This window comes from Lepidochelys kempii, chromosome 12 (genome assembly GCF_965140285.1).
Source record: "Lepidochelys kempii isolate rLepKem1 chromosome 12, rLepKem1.hap1, whole genome shotgun sequence".
Taxonomy (NCBI): Eukaryota; Metazoa; Chordata; order Testudines; family Cheloniidae; genus Lepidochelys; species Lepidochelys kempii.
In genome coordinates this window covers 30,600,276-30,619,233 of record NC_136391.1, presented here as the reverse complement: position 1 = coordinate 30,619,233, position 18,958 = coordinate 30,600,276, and the positions used below count along the sequence as shown (strand labels likewise).

General features: G+C 39.7%; 1 protein-coding gene across 1 annotated transcript in view; it reads left to right on the top strand.

Annotated features, from left to right (window-relative positions):
• Positions 1-18,958, top strand: part of ADAMTS18 (ADAM metallopeptidase with thrombospondin type 1 motif 18) — a 96,064-nt gene that overhangs the window by 59,808 nt on the left and 17,298 nt on the right. The window contains exons 14-18 of the mRNA XM_073308471.2: positions 613-743; positions 875-998; positions 2,739-2,983; positions 16,456-16,597; positions 18,014-18,140. Of these exons, the coding sequence (XP_073164572.2) occupies positions 613-743; positions 875-998; positions 2,739-2,983; positions 16,456-16,597; positions 18,014-18,140 (769 nt within the window). The remainder of the gene's footprint in view (positions 1-612; positions 744-874; positions 999-2,738; positions 2,984-16,455; positions 16,598-18,013; positions 18,141-18,958) is intronic.

Sequence of the window (18,958 nt, the reverse complement as noted above, 5' to 3'; positions counted from 1 at the left end):
GGGCATCCACTCCCAGCTTTTGGCAGACAGAGGCTAGGCATACCCAGAGCATGGGATTGCATCTCTGACCATCTTGGCTAATAGCCCTCCATGGCCCTATCCTCCAGGAACGTATCTAGTTCTTTTTTGAACCCTGTTATAAGTTTGCAATGAGTTCCACAGGTTGACTGTGCATTGTGTGAAGAACTACTTTCTTTTGTTTGTTTTAAACCTTCTGCCTGTTAATTTCATTGGGTGACCCCTGGTTCTTGTGTTATGTGACGGAGTACATAACACTTCCTTATTCTCTTTCTCTGCACCATTCATGATTCTGCCATATCCCCCCTTAGTCACCTCTTTTCCAAGCTGAAAAGTCCCAGTCTTTTTAATCTCTCCTTATATGGAGAAGCTGTTCCATACTCTTAATCATTTTTGTTCCTCTTCTCTGCACCTTTTCCAATTCTAATATAATCTTTTTTGAGATGGGGCGACCAGAACTGCATGCAGTATTCAAAGTCAGGGTGTACCATGGTTTTATATAGTGACATTATGATATTTAATGTCTTATTATCTATCCCTTTCCTAATGACTATCTATCCCTTTCCTAATCTACTTGTCTCTTCATGTTTTCAGAGGAAGATAGATGTAAATTGTACTGCACAGCTGAAGACTTTGACTTTTTCTTTGCAATGTCCAGCAAAGTGAAAGATGGAACCTTATGCTCCCAGAACAAACATGATGTTTGCATTGATGGAATTTGTGAAGTAAGATAAACTGAAGTTTCTTACAGTAACAATGTCATTTTTAAGTGAACAATTTACTCCATAATAGAAAATGCAGCTGTTACTGAAATTCCCTTGTGTCTGAGTCCTTCACTTCTGCCTTTTGCTTTCAGCAAGTAGGGTGTGACCGTGGACTTGGTTCAAAAGCTGCTTTGGATGCCTGTGGAGTTTGTAAAGGAGATAATTCAACGTGCAAGTTCTTTAAAGGCCAGTACTTGATCCAGCACAAAGCTAATGGTAAGGAAAGCTGTTCCACATGATCATCAGCTCATTGCTCTGCTGGATCTCCATGTAGTATATATGGCTCTTTGCTCATTAGGGCAATGGCTCAAGGTCCAGATGTAAACTGAAATTCACGGGGAGAGTGAGTAAGAGTTCATATCTCCATTGTTCCTAGACTACAAGAAAACCATAAGTCTTCCTTAGTTAAACTGCAATTATTTTATTGTTACTTAAGCCACTTTCCACGCTCACCTGTTTGTTTTTCTTTAATGACAAAAAAGAGTTTAAAGCAGTGGTGAGCAACCTGCGGCCTGTCAGAGTAATCTGCTGGCGGGCCGCGAGACAGTGTTTACATTGACTATCCGCAGGCATGGCCACCCGCAGCTCCCAGTGGCCACGGTTCACTGTTCCTGGCCAATGGAAGCTGCGGGAAGCAGCAGCCAGCATGTCCCTGCGGCCCGCGCCGCTTCCCGCAGCTCCCATTGGTAGGGAATGGGGACCTGAGGCCACTGGGAGCTGCGGGTGGCCGTGTCTGCAGACAATCAATGTTAACAAACTGTCTTGTGGCACACCAGTGGTTTACACTGACGGGCCACGTGTGGCCCATGGGCCACAGGTTGCCCACCACTGGTTTAAAGGGTGGAGGGTTCAAGGTCGCAGGTGAGTGAAAAATATCTGAACTATTTTGTCTTGAATGAGATTGTGGAAGATATAAAAAGTTGTTCACAGACTAATGACAAACATGCAGGTGCTTCTTGTTCTATTTAGAACCAAAAACAATTTATGTATATTTTGTGATGTACCTTGATTGGAACCTTTCAACTGGGTTCTGTGGATGGGCCAGTATTTAGCGTGCAAGTCTGGGACTCAGGAAAGTCATCTTCAGTTGAGAGAGGAAGGATGGACCAGTGGTTAAGATCCTAGTGGAGGGATTGGGAAACCCAGGTTGAATTCTTTGCTCCCCCACAGACTTCTTATGTGACTTTGGGCAAGTCACTTAGTCTCCTTTAGTTTTGCCATGTGTGAAATGGGGATAATAGCACTTCCCTAGCTCACAGGCATGTTCTGAGGCTAAATACATTAAAATTGTGAGGTGGTCAGATTCTGTGGTAATGGGACCAGATATCGAGATATAGCATTACAATGTTATATTGGAAAATCAAGTGGCCTGTGCAATTACAGAAGCAATACACCACTGGGAGTTATAGTCCAAGTGATTTGTAGTGTGTGACCAGGGTGCAGAATGGGTGAAATTTTGGGTGAGGGCCAGCATAAATCCTTACTGTATGAATAGGTAAAACACAATTTCATTCCAATGGAAATGGCCTGTATATAAGGCAGATCCCCAATAACTGGAAGATCTAGATCTGTCTAGGACCTTGCACACACACTCTGCATTTTGTTGCATTTCACCCCAAAAGTGTATTGGTCCTGTTAGATTATAGGTATTACAGAGAAAATGTGGTAAAACAACTGAAACAGATTGATTGTTTCTGATATGTATTAAAAAAGAATTTGATTTTCTTGTCTTCAGGAAGAAAAAAATAATAGAATTCCAGGGACTGATTCACCCACTAAATTGCTCTAATTATAAGCTGGTGTAGAACCTTTAAAATCAATGTTGTTACACTATCATAAATCTAAAGTAACAATTTGATGGATCAGGACTGCTGTCTATATAATCCCTGGTTTACTCAAAATAGTTATTTATTTTATTACAATTGGGAAAAATATTGCTTAATTCTTTCATTGTAGACTATTATCCAGTGGTCACCATTCCAGCAGGAGCACGTAGTATTGAAATCCAGGAATTGCACATCTCCACCAGCTATCTTGCAGCGCGCAACCTGAATAAGAAGTATTATCTAACAGGGGACTGGACAATTGACTGGCCAGGAAAGTTCTCCTTTGCTGGGACAATTTTTGATTATCAACGCTCTTTTAATCATCCAGAGAGTCTATATGCAGCAGGGCCAACTAATGAGACACTGGTCTTTGAAGTAAGCTTTCTTCTGTTTATTCTATCATTGATGTCTATTACAGAATTAGCAACGACAGCTTTAGCTCAGTGCTGTAGCTCTCACACAGATTAAAGAATAGCATTGAGTCATGGTACTATTCAGACTTAATTGTATAGTCATGCTAGACTGAAAGGCCTTTCACCAGTTTGTTGAGGTCTGGGATTTAGTAAACTGTCACAAGGCTAGTGAAAAGGAAAATGTGTAAAACAAACTACACCGCGTTATTTCTCAGTTGCCACACAATTGTAATGGAGATTATAGTCTCATTCAATAAATGTTATACAATACAATTCAGTGACGTGCAAACTAAATACCAAACAGCATGGTAAAGCGTAAGAGCCACATTTTCAAATATTTCCTCTGAAGCTATATGCACATACAGGCTTTTGTGCATGAGGATTAGGTCATTGATTGTCTAAACACTATTCGTGGATGCCTAGGCAATTTCCATTCGTGCAGTTTTGTAGCTAACGCCAAGTGGGAGAGAGGAGGGGGGGGAAAGATTTTTCACAATCAAGGCACTACCGCCTGGTCTGTCTGCCACGTGTTCTGAGTCAGAGATCAGTACAGCAGAAAGTGAACTTAGTGCTCAGATCATTTTTGATTTGGTTTTGTTTTAGAATTGCAGCACTTTTGCTCTGGGTAAGGAAAATCCTTTCCCTACCCAGTTGCTTTACCAGACTTTCCTTTAATGTGTCCCAGAACAATTGATGGTCAACTGCTAGTTGATGATAATTACAGAGGCCCTAGCTACATTATTTTACTTCTTTCCCTGGAAATCTCTGATAAGTCTCTGGAACCTCTAGCTTGTCCATTTGGCATGTTTTGACTCATCCTTCACTGTCAGAGTGGGGAAGCAGCTCTTCCCTTAGGGAATTCAACTCTTTCCCACCCCGTGCACTAGTGCCCAGATTAGATCACTACCAAATACATTATTTTGCCTTCAGTGCACATGTGGAGGATGACATTCAGTGTTGTACATCTTTCTCTGAGGCAGCCGTGTCTGGTCCTACACCCCATTACATTCAAAATACTTGTAATATGAAAAAAGTGGTATCCTGCTGAAACTTAGCCGCGATGATTAACAAGCCCAGAGCTTCACATCCCACCTCTCCTTCATTTCTTTGTGCAGGAAAACAAAGCCACAATAAGGTCTCTTTACACCACAGTGTGAAATTTCTGCTTTCTTGGCTTCTTTCAGTATTAGCCAGACCTTTACATTTATTTAGTATAGTTTTTATCTGGAATATTTAATAGTTGAGTTAAGTCTTACTTAGTCTTTAAGGCTCTAATTCAGGGAAATATTTAAGTCTGTACTTAATTTTGTTCTTAAATCCCATCGAAACCAATGGGATTTAAGCCCGTGCTTGAGTGCTTTGCTTTGGGAGGGATTGCTGAAAGGGGCCAAAAGAATTTTCTTGTATTACAGTATATCTTGATATTTTGTGCTTTTTAAAAGCTACTAATTTCTTTCATTCTCTGTATATTTGTCTATTGACATGAACATTTTAGCCTTTAGGAGTGAAACATTTCAGACGCGAAGCCCAGTCTGTGCAGTCATGTCCAAAATAGCTTTATACCAAAGCTCCAAGTATACGTACAAATACTAAGAAATATTACACTGAAATCTGGGGAATCTAATTTATCATAATGCAGTGTAATTTGAGCTATATTGTTATAATCTTGCAACTGAAGTATGAATAGTAAATTGACATAGAAAGTGACTTGTTTTGTTGCAGATTATGCAAATACTCTGCAAAAATATTTTTTAAAAATCTGGTTGTAATGCCAGATAACTCGTCTATTTTCATCCTAGCAAATTATGCTGAAGAGCTTTGCTTAGGTTTCACATTTAACTTCAGGCTATTGCTCCGATGAGAGGTTATTTAAACTTCCCATGTATTTTTATTGAAATACCCACACTACTAGCATTGGCAACCAGGGATTTTAATGACTAAGAAAGTTACAGTGCTTGTAGGACTATGCATTCCAAAACTATATAATCTATGGACTGTTGTTAATATATATATATATTTACCGTCTATAATTTAAGTGACATTCAATGGACTTTATTCTTAAGCAATGCGAAGCATGTTGCTTTCGAAGAGGTACACTATTTTGGCTCCATCAATTACTCTAAGCTATGAAAAAGCCAATCCAAAATATAAACAAACACAAATCCATTCTTAGAAACCAGGCATGCACCTAAAACGTAACATGACAATTTACTATTTCAGTACAAACGATGAAGCAGATCCTGCTTCAACGATACAGACCTAAGATAGGCAGACAGCATATCACAAGGGGTATTTGAACATGCCCCTGTTCAGAGAAGCATGCACAGCCAGCTTGGGGGCCCAATCCTGCCAACATTTTTCTCACAAAGGTAGTTTTTATTTCCATGAAATAAGCATTTGTAGGATCAGGCCCCTATATAGTGACAACTTTTTGTCTAAAAAATTGGGTCTGCTTTTTAAAATGTATATGAGATGTATACAGATTATATACAGTGTTGTTGTAGCCACGTCGGCCCCAGAATATTAGCAAGACAAGGTGGGTAAGGTAATTTCTTTTATTGGACCAACTTCTGTTGGTGAGAGAGACCAGCTTTCAAGAGACACAAAGTTCTTCCTCAGATCTGGGACAGGTACTCAGACCTTTCCCAGACCCGAAGAAGAGTTCTGTGTAGCTCAAAAGCTGGTCTCTCTCACCAACAGAAGTTGGTCCAATAAAAGGTATTACCTCCCCCACCTTGTCTCTATGATGCTTTATTATTGTCAGTATTCTTCCAAGACCCAAGAGCAATTCAATTACTAGTTTCTGGAGAAGATTTCTACAGGAGGATACAATGGGTGTCCTTGTAAAAACCCACAGTGCATGCATTACTGGCATTTGCATGTGTAAATTGAGTAAATGCATGCACATATAAAGGAGTGAGGTTCCTACATCTGCCAATGCAAGGTTTTGTGAGTGCACCGGTTGCATCATCCAGTATGATCCTTTGCATGGTAGATTCACATTGCTTGAGTTTACTTATCTGTGCATTCCAGCACTCTCCAAAATGTCTCTATGATATCCAGTTTGTACAGTATGACGCATGTTTTAAGAGGTGGGAAGGTGATTTAAGCAAGATGAATTCATTTTACATTTTTGTTTGCTGACAATTTTTAAGGTCCCTGGATTGTTTCTCTGTCACATACATACCTTATTTCCCCTTTACTTTCAGGAGATAAAGTATTAAAAATCACTGAAGGCCACATTAATGAATTACCACATTCCCTCAGTAAGGGGCATCACACACTTGCACCATTTGGCCCATAGTTCTCCCTCTTCCTCCAAACGGGAAGTATCTGGGATCAGCCCTTTATCCCATTACCTTAACCAGTGCCTGCTTGGCTGTGCTGGCTGCAGCCCTGTGGGGCCAGATAAAGGTTCCATCCACTCGTTGCCCCTGCCTCCTCACTCCCAGGCAATCTATCTTCTAAGGAGTAGAAGAAATGTGGATGCTGCTCTCCCCTTTCCTTATGACGTGCAAGGAAGCAAGTGGGACCTTATGCTTCCTTACTTCCCTTCCTGGATACGCTAAAAAGTGACAATCTTGCCCTAAGATTCCACTAAATATTTCATGAAAAATTCACCTAGGGGATTTTGGTTTTCCACCCCATCAGAGTTCAGCTGAGCACCTCATTTAATCTAAAACTTGACAGTATTCATGAAAATACTATTCAAAAATTGGTGAAAGGCAGGAAAAGCATGATGCAGCACTTTTCATATTTACATTGGAATATTACAAATATATATATAATTACGGGAACCAGTTATACCAAGGAAGGCAAACAGGAGTGAATCTATAATTTAGCTGGGTTGCGGGGGGAAAAATATGAACTTCCATGGCCAACTATTTTTTGGTGGAAGAGAATAAAATTGTGATGAGAACAAGGAATGAAATGTGTGAGGGCAGTGGTGTTTCATTACACGCTTTGTTAAAAGTGCAAAAGCTCAATGAGATTTCAAAATCCACCAGAGCTTTTCCAGATAGGGCAGTGAGTGGAATCTCAGGTGATAAAGTGCAGCAGTTACTCTGTATGCCAGTGCTTCTTGGAATCAGTGGAAAGTCCTGAAGTTACAGCTTACAGTTAGTAATATTTATAGTTTGCTGATTTGGGTTTAGAGAAGCCAATGAAAACTGAAACAACAAAAGCCGAGATTCACTGTGGATTCACAAACTAGCTCCACAAATGGCCAGATTTTGGCTGGATGAAAAAATAGACAAAGCTTTGTGGTGGTAGAAATGTGATAGTTAAATGATAATCTGGGATCAGGAATGAATACTAGGCTTTTAACATATGGTTTTGGTAAGGCAATTGTGTCATCTTAAGTAGAGACATACTAGAATTTTTTTAAATGAAGTTCAGTGCTTGACGCTATTACAATTGTCTGAGATTCAGACATAGGTAATTTAAGGTCACCTGGTTTCAATTTAAAGAAGTTGTCAGCATTTTTCAAAGAATTTAGCAAGAGATTTAGCTCAAGAAAGAATTTATTGTGGGTTCAACACTCCATTTGCCTAGCCTTACAAATCAGGCCTGACAATGGTGGGAAGTAAGCAGTGAAAATATGTTCTCCATATTAGGTTAGCATCAGTAAGCAGAATAGCAAGGAGAACTTAGTCATCAAAAATTTTGCAGATTTCCAAAGGAGCTTGCAATGGTCACTGACTTCCAGGGGCTCAGAATACTCAGTCACTCCACACCATTGGCTAGAATTGTGGGTAAGGGTTTAAACTAAATGCCACTATTTAGTTTAAATTTATCATAGATGTGAGAGAGAATAAAGTAGTTTGATCATGGATTGATAAATTGATTGGAATTCAAGATAATGTAATAACACATTTGCCTATTTATCAGTGAAATGTGCTACCATATCACCTGCTTTATATCCATATGTGAAAGCACAGTGACTTTCTCAGGATGACATGACATAAAATAATTGGGAACATTAAAGTCTTCAGCAAACATACCTGAAATATTGAATCAAGGAAAAATGAAAACTCTGTGAAAGAAGATGGGTTTATCTCAACAGCAATAACTAACAGATGGATGGGATGTTTTACAAAGAGGCGAACATTCACAGGAAGAGAAGGTGAATGTAGCTTCAAAGCAGGAAAAGATGTCTAATTAAAATCAATAAATCACTTCCTCTTTGTTGAATGGGGAAAAGGGAAAGGAAGCCAGGTGGAACGACTTTACTGATTATCTAACTGCCACTAGGAGACAGGCAGGTTGCAGTTATAAAGCGTTACATTTGTTGTTAGCTACCAGATGTATTGATTTCTCCTAAAGAGAAAGTGAGTTGAAGAGAGCAGAGATGTGCTTATAAGATACAGATGTAGATCCTACAGAAGGGATAAAAGGATCCTGCTTTAGTGAAAAGAGATTAGCTGGACAGTATCCCTTAAAATAGTGCATTTAGCATGTGAACAGTAAAAAGAAGGAGACAATAACAAAAGAGGATAAATCTGAAACAGCTGCAAGTAGGAATGAAATCATACAGGACTTTCCAAGGATACCTCTTGTTTATTTTTAAATGACCTTAGAGGAATTGGCTGAAGAGTCCTGATTTCTCAGAAGCTAATTGTAAGATATTATGATGCCTTCTAGAAATTTTTAAAAGGATATAAATAAACCCTTGAGTTTCACAGCTTAAGCCAACCACCAAATGACAGGTGGAAGAAAGACCCTTCCTCTTCTGTAGTTGTCCACTCCAGGGTTTTTGTGCTTTCCTCTGAAGCATCTGGTATTAGCCACTCTCAGAGACAGGAAACTAGATGGACCACTCTAATATGGCATTCCTGTATTCCTAATAGGCTTTTTTGGCAGCCTCCCACAGCATACAGTACATGAGATTCTGGTCTCATTTACACCAATGAAAACAGAGTAAATTCTGTTGAAATCAGTGGAATAACTCAAGATTTATGAAGATGTAAATGAAATAAGAATCTGGCTCAGTATGTTGAAAATGAACAGGAAGTAAAGTTTTTTTTATGTAACTAAGCTGCCAAAGAAATGTATTTGATTTGTAACCTACTAGGAATGCCAGTCCATTAAATGTCAGATTGGTTCACAATAGGTGAAAAGTGCAGTGATCTTTCCAAGAACACCACCAGTTCAACAAGATACTAACCTCCCCCACACAGAAGCCTGCAGACTCACTGGTCTGCCATCATTGGTGATACCTCACCTATAGAAATGACCAATCAGTGCCAGAGATGGAAGTGATCACAAAATCTGGATCCATATCTAAAACTTCTCAAAACTTGGGTGTGGTAGTAGGATTCAGAGTTTTGATTCAAGCCCATCTATGAACATTACACAGATGCAGTATGAGAAAATATAAAAAATATTTAGTGATGGTTGGTGGTTCTAAAGAGTTGACAAAATGAATGATTATTTCTGTAAAGGGCAGGTAGGCAATAAGTATCATGACAGCTTTTTGTGGTTCTTGTTTTAAAATATATTTATTTCTAATGATAACTTTTGTCTACCTGCCCTTCCCAGAAATATTAATTCATTTTCTCGACTAGCTACAAGCACCATTTGTAAGTTGTCTTGTACATCATGCGCTGTCAGGCTTTTATCTTAAGTCAGTGAAATTAATAAATATATTACCAGTGGCTTAATTTATGCTTCTTATATGAAAACCCAGTTTAAAACTAAAAAAGCCAGTCATGGAAAGGATGTATTGATAGACATTTAAAAGGTTTGACTCACAAAGTTAGGTCTTACATGGGAAACCTGGGATAGCAATGAAAAAAGGGCCTTAAACAGAGAAGCAGATGCACAGCTGGTTTAGAAAATTTATTGTTTTAGCTTTGAAATCAAAATTAGCAGCAAAAGAAAAGGTTTATTTACTCAAGAGAATTCAATTTATCCATTGTTTTAACATTTTATGCCCTAAGCAAAAGCTGCAGTCTTCTTTCTTCAGAATAGATTTGGCAGATTCCAGCCAGAGAGCCTGTGGTTTTCAGACTCAAGAAGCTGTAAATTTTATAACTCTGCGCACTGTGGTCCGAGCTGCTGAGTGTTGTGTCTGAAGTCAGGTGGTTGGTGTGTTAAAGGTAGACATTAAACAGTTCTACAGAGGACCTGGAAATGTTTAAGAAGGTTGTTTGCCAGCTGTAAATTTGGGAGCAAATGCCAGTTGGCTGAAAAGTCTCTGGAATGAATCCAGTTAAGTAGACTGAAACTGGAGGTCTTTCCAAATTTGTAGGTCTAACAACTTGGCTATATATGCAGACTTTAAATATTGGGTTATTAAGGAAGGGCTTTATAGAGAATGTTTGAAAATATGATAGAAGAGCTATGTATATGCTTGTTTCTTTGGCAAATTGAAACTTTCATTGATGATAACTTAGATGAGCATTACACAATATGTTTAACATGAATGCCATGGAATATAAATTATATTTATGCAATTTTAAGTTGTACAATACCTGGTCTGCAATATTTTAATACAGCTAGATTATTCTCCCGTTACTAGGCTGAGCAGGGGTGTAAGGAGGCATTAGGTCCCTCCCTCCCCTTGCTCAGCATACCCAGCTCTTACATCCAAATCTGCTGCAGAATGCAGTCCCAGCTCTCCCAGTATCTCCTCCTGGGATTGAGTGGTTAAGGAGGGGTTCTAACTTAGGCTGCTTACTGGCCAGAGTAGCTGAACAGGTATAAATAGGGAATTAACATCTACTCTTCCACTGTCTGCAGTAATTTATTCTCCTTTATTCACCTTCCCCAACAGCTTCTAACACCTATTTTTAAAACCATCAGCAGTCCAAGGCTGCATGTAAAAAAAAATAAATAGACTCATTTGCAAAAGCAAACATTTGTAGAAATAAATAATAGCTAATTAGTATTGGTAGTGTCACTTAGCATCAGAGTCCTATTGTGCTGGGCACAATGTAATTACACCGGTGGACCTGGTCTCGGACTATATATATATCAGATTATCACTGTGTCACTGGCACCTGTCCTCTTACGGGAAGGTCCGACAAGGTATGATATTGTTACAAAAGGGGCATAAAGCCTTTATGAATCAATTTGCATGTCATATGGCAGCATTTGGTCACCTGAGCAGGGCTAATGAGAGCTATCTTTGGAGACTGCAGTAAATATAAAACATCCCTTTGTGTAAGGTCTTTGGGGCAGGGACTGTCTTCTTTATTTGTAAAACATGTAGCACAGAGGAGTCCTAGTTCATGATTAGAACGCCCATGTGCTACTGCAATAGAGTTAATAAATTATTATTATTGAATTTCTTTTGCATGCTAACAAATCCTTCACAGTAGCCTTTCAGTTTCTTTTATAGGCCAATCTGGTAGCACTGACATATGGCCTGACATGGCCCATTGTGAGACCCTAATTTAGTTGCTTATATCGTTGCCAAACTTTAATAATTTGGGCTGAGGTTTCTGCCTCAGGATTCGGGGGAGGGGAGGTTTGTTTTCTTTTTTGGAAAATTTCAGCCAAAAGAGCTCAGCCCTTTCTGAGAGCGAGGACAGAGGGGGAGAAAATTGATGTTTTGACCATGTTAAAATTTTTTTGGTGACCTTTAATTGGAAAGCTGTAGCACTCCCAGGCTTTGGGGCAGGGATTTGAAATTTGGCAGGGAGGTGGCCTTCAGGTCAGGGATTTTCCCTGTGAAAATCTGCCCGAATTTGGCCACGTTATAAACCTTTGGAAAAAAATCATAGTTTGCGATGCTCAGAAGAGACTTGTCAGAGCACCATAGCTAAATTCCCCAGAGATTCTGTCTGAACTGAGCATGCTTCAGCCCAGGCCTGAGTAGGACTTTCCCTGCAGTTGTAACTCTAGGATGCTGTGTGCGGGAGATGAGCACCAGAACTGAGATCAGGATTCTCGGTGCCCCCTGCTGATGCCCAGGCAGCAGCGTGGTCAGTTGCATATTCCCAGAACACCAGACATTGGGTGCTAGTGGATATGGCATTGGTCTGCCCCTGCTGGCATGACCCTACCCCCATTGGTGTGACCTAACACACACAGTACATGAGAGGTCACACTGCCCAGGGGATGCCATTTTAAAGACCGAGCGTACCACTGGCATGGCCATGCACACATGCTGTGCATGAGAGGTCATGGTGGCAGGGATGCGGGAGCGGCACATCGTACATTATGGTGTCCCCCATCTGATAACAGACAAAACCACATCTGGTTTTGTCTCAGAACCAGATGGAGGACAAACATTACAAAAGTAGGACTGTCTGGTTTAAAAATTGGCCAGCCTACCAGGCAGCGAGGAGGAGGAAATTGCCTGATTCAAATGCACAGGGGACAAGAGCCAGACCTGGGAGTGGTGGGGGGAGATTGAGTTAGGGAGTCTGGGTGAGGGGAACGGAGACTGCTACTGGAGGTTGACAAGAGTGTGAAATTGGACATAGGAGTTGATGTGGAGAGTTGGCTTCCAGGGCAAGGTGACTGGGACTGAGAGCCAGTGGGGATGGAGAACATGGGTGAGGGCAACTGGAGGCTTGGGGGCAAAAGAGACAGATTGAATAAGGAGCCTGGAGGAGGGAACTGGGAGTGGTTGAGCATAAAGACTGGGGACAAGAAGCCAGTGGGGCAGGGGGAACTGGGACTGGAATGAGAAGCCTGAGGAGTGGAGACTGGCTCTGGCAAGTGAGGAGAATGGGACTGGGATGAGGAGCCAGGGGTGGGAAAGATACAGGACTGGGACAGTGACAGGTTGGAGGAGATGGCTGAAGGGGTCAAGCTTGGATTAAATGGGCCCACTAGAGCACGCCTCCTCGCAGAGGCTGGAATGGAACCCAAGATCCCTGCATCTCAATTCTTCTGCCGTCAGCAAGAAAACCACTGGAACAGCTGTGTCTCTCATCCCTCTGTAAAGCTGGTCTACATAACAATTTGCAACTTACTATTGCTATCAGTTACTCTGTTAGCTGAGGTGACAGGGATCTTTTTGGTGGATCTAAAGGTTCCAACCCTGCTGGTGGCTCGTGCAGGTGTCAATATGATGGTACATGATAGAATTTCTGTTTATTCAGTTTGCTTTTTTAAAAACCTCGCAAATTATACACCTAGACACATTAAAAGAGCATTATTAAGGTTGCAAAGTCACGCAGTTGAAAATTAGGAAATGCCAGAAATAAGGTTGCCTGGGCAACACTAATTTTTCCCTCCTGCGCCCCACCTCGTGCATGTGCATTATGATACAGTCTTTAATTACATGATCACATGCTATCTTCTGACAGGACCCCTGCCTCATTCAGTGCACAGAATGGACCTGCTCTGGGGACAGAATAGGGCTGTACAGTGAAGGAACCTGTTGTCTGTAGGACTCCTGCTTTATTTGTTACAGAAGCTGGAAGGTGTGTAGTGAATGAAGCAGGGTATTGTAGGAAGAAAAAGGGTGGTCTCATGTTAAAGGCAGTAGAATGCTGCCCTGCAAAATTGGATTCTATCCCTGCCTCTGCCACAGAGTTACTGTGTGATGCTGGGCAAGTCACTTATGCCAAACATTTCACAGGTGGCCACTAATGGTGTGTTTCTCATTTTATGAAAGTCCAGCTTGAGACCATGGGGCTGATCTCTCTCCACTGCAACTGAAGTCAATTGGAATTGTGCTTTGAACATATAAAGTGCTCTATGATACCTACAATAAAAAATCAGGTCCTAGGTGTCTCAGATTGGGCACCAAAAAGTAATGGACATTTTTGACCTAAATCTCTCTGTACTTCAGCTTCCTATCAGTAAAATGGGGATGATACCCCACTGTTATTTTACTGGGGTGTTGAGAAAATTATTAATGTTTGTGAAGAACCCACATGCTATAGCTATGGAAAAGTCGATGACAAAATTAATAGTTCTACCTTCTAAGCATGGTTTGATCATTGTGCAGTAAATAGGGCATGGAGCCACACATTAAACAGTGAGGATAAAACTAAATATAAAATAGCAGCTCATAAAGCAAACATCACCCATTGTGTGCACCAAGAAAGACAGGGTTCCTGTGGACAAATAGTATGTGATCATGTAGTTAAAGACTGTATCATAATATATATGCACAGAAAGGCCAAATTAAGGTTACACAGACAACCTTAATTCCAGTATTTCCTAACTTTTGAGTGTTTGACTTTGCAGCCTGAATCATGTAGTTTTTCTGAGTATTATTACTAGAAGGTGACACTTGATTCTATCGTCATATGTGTACTATAAACATTAATATTGACTATTTTTTAAAATGTGAGAATGGATAATTACTTTAAATACTATTACACACATGCATACAAAACATATCCTAGTATTGCCATGAATCAAACTCTGTGCTCGTAGCCATATGTTGTTTCCACCACTGGTTTCACATAAAATACCCAAACTTAAACTCATCTGAGTATTAGGTGTTTTGTATCTGAATCTTGCAATAAACCAGAGTATGCTATTATTCTGCTGGATTAATATATTTTGCCTGTTACAGACCTGAACTCCTATATTCCCAGTTTGGATCAATATCAAGATTCACAAACTGAAATAAAATATCTGGCTAGTAGCAATGGAAAATATATCATCCATTTTTTTCCTGCAGATGTAAATAGCACTCTGTCCAGATCCTTCATATGTTCAACGTTATTGCACTGGAGTTCATGTACATTTCTTCTAAATTTTTCACTGTCATGGGTCATTTCTTTTTTCCAATATATACATTTTCAGAATAGTTTAAATCCCTTGACTGCCTTTAAAATATTTATTATGTTGCTCTTGATCATAAAAAGATACAATGAAAGTTTGCTGCTGGTTTTTGAAACCCCTCTGTTTAGCAATGACTGCTACCTACATAGATCTACTCGTGCAGACATTTGGTGATACTGACTGCCCACCATATTTGATTAATGTCCCTGAAGTGAGTTATTAACATAGACCGGAATCCTATTTTAAACTCTAATGTGTATCAAACCCTGTGGTTAGGAAGTGAAGTTAACTGCACCTGCTCTCTATCTTTGGAGTGGCTATATTGTTCAAGGAATAAAACTTAACAGAACATTGTAATTTTAGAAGTATTCTATGCAAGGCACAGTTTCTACTGAACATGGATACTAGTGTATTTTAGCTGCTAAAACTCCCCTAACTAAAAGAAATATTATAAAATGGAAATTTCTGCTTCAGTTCAAATTTGAGTTCAAATATGTGTCAGGCTTTTATGAAGCTTGTATTTATTTTATTTTTTTGTTGGAATGACTGCAGTAAATTTTAGGAAGTTGTTCCCATGAAAGGTGCAATGTAATTCACCAGTAATATATTAAATATAGTGAAGACACACACTGAGGAGCACCACCAGCAGCCAGACCACCCGAATGAAGTGGTCACAGCATTATTATAATCAAAAGACCTGTTTTCTATAAAATTTCTACTGTGGGCCAGGTCTTCCCAGACCAAAAATAGGATGGGCGATATGCCAATGCACAAGGGAGCGATACAGACTTCTCCATATTAGACATGCTTGGGCAGATCTTGGGTGATGTAATTGTCATAGCTCCATTGACTTCAGCCACCCTCCGCCCCACAAACTTCTCACCAGCAACTGCATTTGCTGTGGATTTACTGTGTGACTATAAGCATGCAGGAGTACCTGTTTAGAGGCAAAACAGCTATTTTGTGTCCCGTGGATCCAAAAGCAAGAGAGAGATCTTCAACCACATCTGCGCCAACCTTCACCCACATTCCTACTTCACTCACTCAGACTCTATGTTAGCAAGGTATTTAGCACTGAAGCAATGGGACTTAAACGCCTTGCTGAACTGGAGTTCAGTGCTGGAAAGGATCAGTTAGCTTAACATTCTGAATAGCATGGGACACTGAGTTTCACCCAGCATCAGAGACTGTGGCTTCAAGCAAGCAGCTGAAACACCACAAGAAAAGTCCAGTACCTGTACAGAACCCCAGTGGATTCAGGGATCCACATTTTAAAGAGGCATTTATTCTGAGTAGCCAAGGAACATGTGGGGCAAGACCATACTGAGAAAAATATTTATCATGGTGCCTTTGGTGTCACCTCATACTAGCAGATGCTATTTCCACTTCCTGAACCTGATATAACTCCCACTGAACTCAGTGGGCTCTTTCCATTGACTTCCAAGGGTGTTGAATCATGCCCCACATTGCACGCAATATTCCACTGTGTTCCCTGTTGCATGAAGTGCCATCCCCGCCAAGGTTTGGCCATATCACACCACTATTGGAACCAGGACAATTCAGTGTTACAAAGGTGCATTGTAGCTGCAGGAGTTAGTTCTGAATACTCTTTCAGAAATGTAACATGTATAAAAATACTCCATATAGACATCTTTAAACATTCTCAGCTACCTTAAGAATTCCAGAATTTGCGTATTTTTTAATTCCCCTCTTTTCCCCCCCTATACTATTTAGATCCTGTTACAAGGCAAAAATCCAGGTATTGCTTGGGAATACACATTCCCCAAGATCATCAATGAGAACAAGACATCTGCCAAAAGACATAGCTACTCCTGGGTGACAGTGCAGTCAGACTGCTCAGCTTCCTGTGGCGGGGGTAGGTAGTTCTCTTACATCCCATCCTTTCTTTCTTTCATTCCTTTTTAAAACACACTCCACTCCAAATCCCTGTAGCTTTGTAAAGGTCTAAAACATCATGTTCAGGAGGCAATAGAGAGCATGTGTAAATTTAATCCCAAATAGCTGAGTTCATCAAAGTCTATCTCTGAAAGTCCATGTAGCTGAATGATAAACCTTTCCTTTCTTTTTCAAGGAAAGATTTTATTATACATTTATTTACTTTTTCTAAATCCTAGAAATTCTGTCATTAAACCTAATTCTGGGACAAAGAGTGGAGACAGGCAACAGGCATGTGAGAACATGTAGATAGAAAATCTAAGCGAGGCTCATGAAAATATTTTGTAAGTTTCATTGACATATTTACCAGCAAATCAGTGGAATTACTCATGGAGTAAGGTGCTATTCAGCATGAGTAAAGATATCAGAATCTGCCCCCCTGGGAGTAGCATACAGGTAAAATCTCTATTTAAAAAATAGATAGCAGTAGCCCGAAATGCCTTTGTATTTCCCAGATTTCTCTTTGTTGTACCCACAGACTGTATGTGAAGTAAGTTACAAAGTAGAAAAGTAAATCTATGGAATGCTCTTAAATCATTCGCAGCCCCAAATGAAATCAATGGACTATCTCTTTATGGAATGAGCCTCGTATATGTTCCACAGAAAGTTTCAATGGGATTATTTGTGTGAAGTAGGGTGAGAAGAGTTTGGCTCAGAATAAGTTCACTTGCAATCAAGAGCATACAGCTGTTTTGCACATTTACCAGAGTTTGAGTCAGAATTGCTTCATCAATTCAGAAGGCCCGGAAGTTCCAAATGGTTTGGGTTCAGATCAGTACAGTTTTCCTATGATTAAATCTTAATATGTTGAACTCATAGGCAAAGTTCCCAATTGACTTTTCCCAGCAAATATGGTTCAGAGTAGATATGCACCAGGAACAGGAGCCTCAAAGATCGTAAAGATAGCTATAAAGGTAGAATAAAAAGTTGACAAAAGGGTTTGATGGACAGTTTCTAAACACCCGAGAAAAGCTCTAAGAAATTTTCTCTGCTCGTTTCTGCAGGTAGACAGAACTCAAAGAGTGGCTTGGTGTTTGAGTCTTACATTTACATCTTACGATCTACCTGTGGTTTTAATTTCTGCCAATAGATTGTTTGTCATAAAAATGAAATACCTGAGTTCAGTGGCAGCCGTCGCACCTATATTGCAGAAAAGTGAATTAACATTAATACAAGTGGCCAATTTGCCCCCACCCATGTTACTCCATTGACATCCATGGAATTGTACTAGGGATGAGTCTGGTCTATGTTACTTAACCTTCTACACCAATACCCTAAATATAAGGAGCAAATGTAACAATTTATTTTATTGTATTTCTTTTTAATATCTCCTTAGGGCACATTACAGCAAAAGCTGTTTGTTTACAAGATCATCGTACACGAGTTAATTCCTCCTTTTGTGGCCCAAGGACAAAGCCTTTAACTGAAACAAAACTGTGCAATGCTAATCCCTGCCCAGCATAGTAAGTGTTATTTATTTCTGTAGCGTTACCTTGTGTTTGCTGTACTTTCTGATAGGCACATAGAACTGTATATCTCGCTAATTGGCTGAACCCACCATAGACCTGATTATTATATCAACTCAGCACATTTAGTGAAATTTAATGGGATTTGTTTCCCCATCCAGGAATATGTTGGTGGGATAAGTCAAAAAGATTTGCACTGTGGAATGGCCTTGGTTTAGTTAAAGTCTATAGTTTGTAATACATTTAACACCCTTAAAAGTGGTTCAGTAATAGTTTGAAATTTCTTGCAAAATTTTAAAATTATAACACAGGACATTAAATTCAAATGGCAAATTATACAGTAGAGGCACAAAAAATAGAGATAAGGTTTAAATAGTGGTAGCATATCACGTGAGAGCCCCATATGCCTGCTTCAGCAGTTTCCTTGGTTTGACTTTAGCCACACTATTGTCTGAATACTAATTTTAAGTAATCTTCCTAACCAAACAAAATCTGTTTGTATGTGACTTATCTTCTGCCAAATGTATTTTTATCCAATGGACTCAATTTCTTGTAGACAGAAAAAACAATCTCTGATGTTTCCAGCAGTCTTTTTTAGTTATTTATAAATGCCTTCATATCGACTTGGCATTGTCTTCGTATAATGTTTCTAAAATATAACATTTATTTTAATCATGCAACAGGCCACGTATGCAACTGCCTTACTATTAATGGGAGCTTTCCATGCCCTTTGAAGCTAGTATGTCAGACATACTGCTAATAAGAATTAATAGTGAATAAAAACATTTTTGACATACAACATCATTCGTCCATGC